Genomic DNA, 9,955 nt, shown 5'->3' with positions numbered 1-9,955 from the left:
TGTTGAGAGATAGTGAAAGAAATCAGGCATTGCAGTTTACTGGATAAGAATTAGAAATCTCAGAGCTAGTTCAACAATGTAAACTTAGAATTCTTATTAGTCATGTATGGCAGACTAAATTACATAATAGAAGAAAGTTGGTGGGCTCCTCTGGTAAATGGAAATTCCTCATAAACACTTAAGAGTAACAGCCAGTCACTCCCATATACAAGAATTTATAATAGTCTAGAAAGAAGGTGGGTTTTGGTTTAAGAAGGAACATTGTTTAGTTCACTGAAAGTTTAGCAAGAATGGAACCTCCCTGGTGTATACTTTCACAAAGCTCAAAAGAATAGCATAATTAGGTTTTTACTAAGGGCCCCCTTGTGGTGGGTTATACAATAGACTAGAATTGTGGCTAGGGCATGAAGCCCTTGCATCTGGGGTGTGAAACCCTCACACCTGGCTCCTAAGAATAAACTGATTTTAGATAGGGCCGATTTTATCTGAGTTGTAACCACTGCCAGGTTCCTGTCAGTTTTTATGTATGTTTTTTCTGTTTTGTGTAAAGAGTCATTATGTACCAGATGACCTCGATGTATCTTGGCTGATGTATCAACTAACATCCCTGTTTTCTTCGGTAATGACTATATAAGTCTGATGTTCACTTTGAGAAATTACACTAAGAATCAGCACTCTCTTGTGTTTCTTTCTGTTTGTCAATTGCTGCCTCCTTGCCCACCTGAGTACCAGAGCCCTTATTTTCCCCAGGTCAAGAGAGCATGATTGGGTCTGCCACGGCAGGCAGCCACCTGTAAAAGTTCTGTCTCTTTTCTCTAACCCTTTCTGCAACATATAAATATATTCAACAAAGTGGGTGCTCAAATTTATTTATAGAAATCCTTACAGATGGAAATGCCAATATGTCTCAGACAGTTAATGTACCTGCCAACATGCCTAAGGTGATGAATTCTGTCACTGGAACCTGCACAGAGGAAAAAGAGAATGGACTCCCTTAAGTCATCTATGACCTTATGTACCCTATAGGATGTGTATACACCCTCACAATAAATAAATACAATAAAATATAATTAAAAGAAAATCTTATGACCCAGAGAGATGGTTGACAGGTTAAGAGCACTGACTGGTTTTCCAGAGGTCTCAACAATCTGTAATGGGATCAGATGCCCTCTTCAGATCAGTTTGAAGGCAGCTACATTGTACTCATATAAGTAAATAAATACTTAAATAAATCTTGCATATAGCAAGATGTAAAGGGAGTGTTGTTGTTGTTGTTTTTAGAGTTGCTAATTTGTTTGGCATAGATATAACAACTCCAAAAAGCAGCAACCCTGCTCAAAAGAAAATAATTGGTTAATATTTACTTTTATGACTAATGGAAGAAAAGAACCTAGCTCTTCAATTTTATTAGTATGATTAGATATAGCTTTCAACTGGTCGAAATTGCCTACTATTTGCAAATACTTAATAGTAATTACTCTTAGGAAAAACTGAAGTAGTAATCTTAATTTTGTCCCCTGAAGAATGTCATTAAACCATTGGGTTTCTTAAATGTATTTTCTGTTTTTAAATGATTTTTTTAAATTTTTATTAACAGCATTTAAGGAACTAAACATTAGTAAAGCATTTTCAAATGGTGCATTGAAAATAGTGTCTCTTGTCTTCATTTATTCATCCCCTCGGATATTTCCAATTGTTTTCCTTCTTAACACTATATTGTGTCTGTTTTCTCTCCCCATTTTTACTTATCACATATTTTGATATTTTCTTGACCGGCATGAATGTAATTTTAAGTGCATAACCATTTCTTGAAATGAAGTAGATTTTAAATATGATCATATTTTAAAATATGAAACTCAGGATGTAAAGACACTTCACATATCTTAGAGTGCAGAAAACTGAAAGATTCTCAAGGGTCATCCCCAGATTCACAGGAGTAAAAAATTAATGGGATAGGACACTTGAGTAGACCTGATGCAAATGTTTTCTACTAACTTTCTAACTACCTACAAGGTCTACAGGAAACTAGAAGATTGCAGCTATTGTCAGTTGTTACTCAGTTTGTTGTGTGTTTCTCAGGGATGCAGCAAATTTGAGCAATTTCTGCTCTTCTAAATAATACCTCACCCATTCTCTTGTCAGGACACACAACAGATGTTCCCAAATATTACATTTCAGTTACAAAGTTTTTTACATTTAGTTTACATTTGTTTACATTCAGTTACAAAAATTTCATTTCAGTTACAAAATTTGGGAACCTTAGACATATGTGCACATGTATAGGCACATCTAAATACATATGTATATATTATATTCATTATATCTACCCCACAAATTAAGTAATGCATCATATACTAGTGAAGAATAATACAAAAACTAATTTAATATTAATTTCATAGAAGAGTAAATAGGATAGTTAAAAATGTCAAAGGATACTTAACTAAAATATGCCATAGATAGAATTTACATTCAACTGGTCCAAACCATAGTTCTTATGTTCCACCATTTGATGTATGGTTTCATGCCCCCAAACTCATTGGTGTTGCATTTTGCATCTCTTAATATTAATACTTCAGCACATCAGGTGACGCATCAAAGGGAAGTTGTTATTTTAGAGATGAGTTTCTTGAAAGCGCTGACCATGTCTTTATTCCTCAAGCTGTATATAAAAGGATTCATCATGGGAGTGACCACTGTGTACATCACAGAGGCTATTGCACTCTTTCTGGAGCTATGAGTGCCAGCAGAACTCAAATAAACACCAAAACCTGTCCCATAGAACAAGATAACCACTAATAAATGTGATGCACATATAGAGAATACTTTGTATTTTCCTGCAGCTGATGGAATTTTTAAAACAGAGGAGATAATTCTAGTATAAGAGTAAATTATACCAGACAGTGGAAGAACACCCAACAGGCTTGTCACCAAATACACCAGAATATTATTAATGAGAATATTAGAACATGCAAGCTTGAGAATATGAGCCAGTTCACAAAAAAAGTGAGGAATTTCCACCTTTGTGCAGAATGACAGACGCAGTGCCATCAAAGTGTGGAGCAGAGCATCTAGGATACTTATCAAGAAGGACAACAAAACCATCACCCCACAGAGTTTGGGATTCATGATGACTGTGTACCTCAGTGGATGACAGATAGCCACAAACCTGTCATAGGCCATCATTACCAGAATTCCATTTTCCAATCCTGCAAAAGCTAGAACAAAACAGATTTGAGTGAGGCAGCCTGTATAACTGATTGAGCTGACCTGAGCCTGTATGTTCACCAGCATTTTGGGGATGGTGGTGGTAGTGAAACATATGTCAATGAAAGAGAGGTTGGAAATGAAGAAGTACATTGGGGTGTGGAGATTTGAATCAAAAACTGTAGCCAGTATTATGAGAAGGTTTCCAAACATTGTGATTAGATATATGGATAGGAAGACTCCAAAAAGGACAGGCTGTAGTTCTTGGTTATCTGATAATCCCATGAGATGGAATTCTGTAGATTCTGAAACGTTTCCTCGCTTCATGATGTTGATGATGCTAAGAAAGAACATTAGGGGAATAGCATGAAGAGGGCTTCCTTTATGTTCTATGCTACAGTAAAAATTTCTTTTTTCATGGTTCTTTTTCTACCACCTCCTTTCCTTATTTTCTATTTTCTCCAATATTTACTATTTTTTTTCATTTTTTTCTTTATGTTTTTAATTTTCATGTTGGAACATAGTAATTCTACTTATATTTGAAAAAGAGTATTATGTATGTTGCATATTTATCTATTTATCTGCTAATTGTTATATGGTGAAAATATTTGAACTGATTATCTTAATAATGAGGAACTAGGTTAACCAACACATAATACATTTACTCTTCTGTTTTGAAAAACGTTAAAATTGAACTACTATTAAATATCTAGATTAATTTTTACTTTTAAGGGAGTATACCACTCTGTAGACCTTGGCTGACTTAGAAGTCATTGTGAAGATGTATAGAAATCAACTAGCACTTTCCTCTGTAGTGCTGAGATTAAAGGTGTGTATCACCATACTCTGTTCTAATGGATTTTTGAGACACTGTCTTGCTTTGTAGTCAACCTCTATGTATCCCCTGACTGCATTTACATCTGGAATGATATATTTCTAGGTGACCTTAAAGTCTTGTTGCTTCTGTTTCTCTCTTTTGAGGAGACTAGGATTGAGATTATATGCCATCTCAGATAGCCTGGAAACTCATTCTGACACATATTAAATATAGTTATTTGGAGATAGAGAATATTGTTTCAAAACAATGAATCATAATATAGAGATCAAATCTTTGTGTTGATCAAAATAGATAACTCAGATATTAAAATATCTGCCACCTAATACATATCATTCCTTTGTTGAAAAGCCTTCAAAACTCTCCTTTTTAGGTGTTAGAAATTGCACAATTTTATTTTTTGTGCAGAATCTCAGTATACATTCCTGATCCTACTCACTGTATATTCTAAGCTGGAATGAATTCTGCCTCAACCACCCACTTGGTGGATTTTCAGATACACATCCACTCTCATAATTGAATTTTAGTAAATGTGTTTGCCAATTTCACTTTCTATGTGATTGATTTCAAGTATGGTTACTTATATACAGCAAAACAGAAAGAATATACTGTCATATCTTTTATTGTGGTTTTAAGCAAGTGATTTTAGACAAAATGGGGCTGAAATGGGGCTCAGTAGTTAGAAGGACTTGATGCTACTCCTTAGCATTTGGGTGTTGTTCCCTTAATACACTTTGTAGATACAGCTCCAGGGTATTTTAAAGGTTGTGAGACTTTTAAGACTATTTTAAGAGTTATAACAATTTTAAAGAGTGTAATACAATCTTTGGATCAAATGCCACATGTCTCCATTTTTCAGAAGTAATGATTTTTGTGAAACATGGTCATTTTTTTGTGAATTTCCTGGGACCACACTTATGCTAAAACTGTAGTGTTGTTCCAAAGATGACACAACCCAAAAGGTATAAACTACTTACTCAGTCTCTACTTACTGAACTTCATTGATGTGCTATTAAGAAATTGATCAGATTAAAGCTCAAAGTTCAGACAAATATCCTTGAATAAGTTCAACCTATCTATTTTAATTGTTTCTTGATCACAGAATAAAAATTAGGATGCATAGGGATAATTAGTACAGAATTATTCTAAGTATTTAGAATTTCTTATAATTAATATAAACCCATAAATTAATAATCAGAAAAGATTAATGTGTCCTATAATTTTTACAGGTACAGCAATTTCACTGGAGTATTTACATCCTACCATTCTAAAATTTTGAAGAAATAACAAAGATGGCTCCTGTTGGGCAGAAGTGGCACATGCCTTTAATCCCAGCACTTGGGAGGCAGAGGCAAGCAGATTTCTGAGTTCAAGGGTAGCTTGGTCTATACAGTGAGTTTCAGGACACCCAGGACTAGACAGAGATACTTTGTCACAAAACTAAACAAAACAAAAGAACAAACAAAGATGGTCCCCTTTATTTACATATAAATTATTTATTAATAAATTATAATTTTGAAAACATATTTTTAAAAAATTAACTCATTTTACTCCTAGTCTCACGAATAAGAAAGTACTACCTTTATCTGCTTCGTTGCATGTAGTTTAGTATTATTACACATGATAATCAGAAATTAGTACTATTGAACACTGTATATAGAAAATTAATTCACTTGACTTGTGTATTCATTGAGAATTCCAGCGTGGATATGTCAAATCTGGTTCTAAGATTATCCCAGATCTAAGTATAGAATATCTTTATAACTAAGAAATTTATTTTACACAAGAAAGAATTGGTATAAAACAAATTAGCTCCAGTTTGAAACTGTGATTAGGTACCCATCCTAGCTGCTATAGTGAGAATTCATAAACAAATATAAAAAATATCAGTAATCCATATGGAGATAAAAGAAACAGAGTAATTAAGAAAATTATGGATACACATCTAATTGTGTATCTGATGGATTTGTCAATCAGTGGCTTTGTCAATAAATTGCTGCAAGATTGGATTCCATGTGATAGCCCACAAGTTTTCCTTGAGTTAAAATCTCACAAGCCATGAGATAGAGTATGACATTCTATTGAGTAGAAATTACAGAAATAGAAAAACAGACTTGATAAACACCATTATAAGAAAAGGTTTAAAATTATGTTACATCAAACTATGGCTAAACTGTGGTCTTATATCATTGAATAATTTTTTATATTTGTTAACATTCATACTATTTATGAATAACAAATTAATATATTTAAATTAGATCAACAAATATGTAATATAAAATACCTAATTTCAAAAGAGAATATAACTAATACAATTATAACAATTTTGTTGTAGAAAATATACATATAAATACACACAGGAGTATTTGTGTGTGTGTGTGTTGTGTGTGTGTTTTACTGTAATATTTCATGAAAATTGAAATTATACATTTTTATGATTTTGAAATACTCAGTAAAATTTCATCATACTTTGTTGAAACACCTTATATTTTACACCATCGCTTGTATTTACAGTATTTATATTAGAATACTTGGCAAACATAGCTATGCCTGAAAATTAACAACTGTTTCTTTAAAACTATTTATTTATATTATCTTGGAACAAATGTTTGTTATGTGCAACACTTCAGTGCCTGGTGCCTGTGGTGGGCATCAGATCACAAAGAGGTGTAGTTATAGAGGGTTATAAGCTGTGCTGTGAGTGTTGGTCATTGATTCTGGTTTCTTTGGAAGTTCAGCCAATACTTGACAATTGATCCATCTCTCCAGCCCAAACAACTTAAAAAAAAAAACCACAAAACAAAAACAAAAACAAAAAACACTGTTTTCAAGCACCATAGAATGTAAAATGGGTGGAAAATGAAAGGCTTCAAACCATTGGCTGGTATGTTCAAGCTCAAGAGCAAACACTGTATTATATTTCTAACACACTGCCAGAGTCATTGAGGAGACACTAAAAATTAACAGGTGATCTTCCTAATATGGTTCCACCATGGACTATTAAAGTTAATAACAGAATTGCTTCTTTAGGCAAGAGAATTTCATTTAAGGACAGATTCCTGCTATTATTGTGCTTTTCCTGTATATATATCAACCACCCTTTTGAGTAGATTATTGATTTCTGCAGAAGAGTTAAGATGTACTGTCTTGTAGTGATGCTATATAGACAAATAAATGGCTTCATAATTATTAGTGATGATCCTATAAGAATTACTAAAATTATATTAGTAATTATGAAGCCTTTTATAATAGAACTACTATTAAATCCTTTCTGATATCAAAACTGTAATGAAAACTCTGCCAATCTCCAAGGATCATGAGTTAATTGCTTCTGAGATAACAAGCAGTAATCTACAATTTAGACCACATTCCAAGAGGTTGTACAACAAAGACAGTTCATAAATTTAATTTATGATTTGAATTTATGTGTAAATGTGTGGTAAACTTTTTACCATGTGATCATGTATTCTGAAAGATATGTGAGATTTGAAGACAAAGAGAGGAAAGTTTTTAAGGAAAACTCTAAAGAGCTTAGAAATAAAGTCTAAAATAGCCTTTCAAAGTGTTCCTTTTTCCTCCTGCAACATCAACTAGCAGGCTTTAAGTTAGAGCTGTGTAGTTCCTGGGGAGATGGAACAAAGGCCACTTTATTCCCTTCAATAGGCTACTGGTGCTAATTGACTAAGCCACCAGCATTTATCCCTCAGAATGAGCAAGAAGTTTTTAAGAGACTTTAGACGTTATCAACAAGAATTCAGTATAGATATAAAGTTAGAACATCTGGAGACAGTCAGTCTTTAAAGCTACCCTGCACCTGTGTCCTACTCTATGTGTTGCTTCAACCCATTCCATGCTGGCAACACACTTTTATTTTTGCTTTTTGCTTTTTTTATTTTTTAGATTCTAGTACAAGTACACCATTCCTCCCTTCTCTTGGCAGTCATTCTGATGAGAATTTATGTATATAGCAAAAGACTTTTTATAAAGGAATGAGAAAAATGATTTTTTTAATTCTAACATATTCTTTAAATTTCAGGGTTGAATTGAAGGATAATCATGGCAATGAATTTAGCATGGATCATTAACCAAGATTGTTTTTGACAATCTACAAAAATATCATGTTTATGAAAAATTATAAATTACATAGTCATGTTTGTTACTTATAATAATACAGATGTTTTAATGAAGGAGTTAATTTTTGTGCTTAATATTACTGTCTTCTATTTCTGACAATGATTTAAATATCTGTGTACTTATACTGTAAATATCTATCCCACTGTCCATCTCCAACACAATTTTATTTTTACTGTAGGCACTTTACCAGAATTAAGTTAAGATTCATGAATTTCTATGGCGGTTTCTGAGCAGGTGAGTGTGAAATGAAAGTAATAATTAGAAATTTATATATAACACATAATTAAAAACAAGAATATTCCTAATATTAAGGATGTAGATGAATTTGACTTATTCTGATAGTGTGATTGTGTTGCTTTAACAATCATTCTGCTTTTTTATTTCATTTAAAATATTTCAAAATATTTTTGTAGAGGTATAAAGGCATAGAGTCTAGAAAAGTAGATTGGTGTATCTGCACGAATATTTCTCAATGGTTCTTGATCATTCACATACCTTACAGCTGCACAGTTTGGACACTATTGTAGATTAATTTTCTTCAACACTGGGAATATTTGAAGGAATAGACCATGCTCACCACATAGAACTCTCAAATGTGTGATATTGCATAATTACAAATTATATGAATAAAATATTAAATGAGGTACGGATAAATCCAATCATCCCATTGTACCTCATAAATGCACATATTAGTATAGATTAATATCATTTTGTAAAGGAATGGAGTGGCAATGCATTAATTTTATGCACTGTATATCTATATTCCAAGCACTTCAGCTGATGAGAGACATAAAACAGAAGATTAAATAGATCAACTTGAACTACATAGTTTTTGTCAGTCACAACTAAAATGAAACAAAAAATAAGTATAAAACTTAATTACTTTTAAGGGTTCAAATGCCGAGCCAGAGATGGTTAAATTTAGAAAATCAAACTCATATAAACCAAAGCTCATCAGATATTAAAAAAATAGAGGGAGTGAGATACTATTCAAAGACATTCTGAAGGAGACAATTCTTATTAACAGGAGGGAAGTTTGTAATTTTAAAGACAGAAAAATATGAAAGTATATTGAGAATAGGAAAAAATACATCAAAATAATGATGTTAAATTAATTCCAAAACATTATCAACTAATCACAATAAAATTATCTTAATTGATGTTGAATCCATTCTTCAACTTGTCAAGGAAAAAATTAGACGAGGAGGTGAGAAAAGAGGAGAAGTGAGGAAATGAGAAGTTAGATGAAAAGAGGAAAGACAGGACAGGAATAAAAAAGAGAAAAGACAGGAGAACACAATAGAAGAGAAAATAAACTACCAAAAATGAGAAGGAGTGAAAGGAACAGAGGAGTAGGACAGGGCAGGGAGGGAGCAAGGAGAAGATGGGACAGGAGAGAAGAGAGAAGTAGAAAAAAAAAAAAGATTGAAAAGGGAGAATTGTAACAGAAGGAAATAAATACACAGAAACCTCCATTTCTCATGTATTTACTGTGGAAAGCTTCAGATTACCTTCAATATAAAATGAAGAGTTGTCTACTCCTATACTGGATATTGCTGAATAAAGGTTGAAAATGTAATCCCAGGAAAGATAGACTGACTACAGAGAAAACACGTTTCTTAAACAGGAATTGCATGTCTGGGTATAAAATCAAATGTGCTTCTCCTGTACTGTACATTGTTATGTTATAATGGAGATACATGTCCACTATTTGCAGTATTGGTGGCCCTTAGGGTTCAATTACCTAAGTCCTCATTATCCATATTTGAAATTGTTTTATCT

At 32.7% G+C, this 9,955-nt stretch overlaps 1 protein-coding gene across 1 annotated transcript; it reads right to left on the bottom strand.

Moving 5' to 3' along the window:
- Positions 1–2,592: 2,592 nt before the first annotated feature.
- Positions 2,593–3,537, bottom strand: LOC110301698 (olfactory receptor 7G3-like). Its single transcript, XM_021172287.1, has one exon. The coding sequence runs from the start codon at positions 3,529–3,531 to the stop codon at positions 2,593–2,595; it is 939 nt and encodes a 312-aa protein (XP_021027946.1). The 5' UTR covers positions 3,532–3,537.
- Positions 3,538–9,955: the final 6,418 nt, after the last annotated feature.

This window comes from Mus caroli, chromosome 9 (assembly GCF_900094665.2).
Source record: "Mus caroli chromosome 9, CAROLI_EIJ_v1.1, whole genome shotgun sequence".
Taxonomy (NCBI): Eukaryota; Metazoa; Chordata; class Mammalia; order Rodentia; family Muridae; genus Mus; species Mus caroli.
The sequence above is the reverse complement of the archived record's forward strand: the minus strand, read 5'-3'. Positions and strand labels throughout refer to the sequence as shown.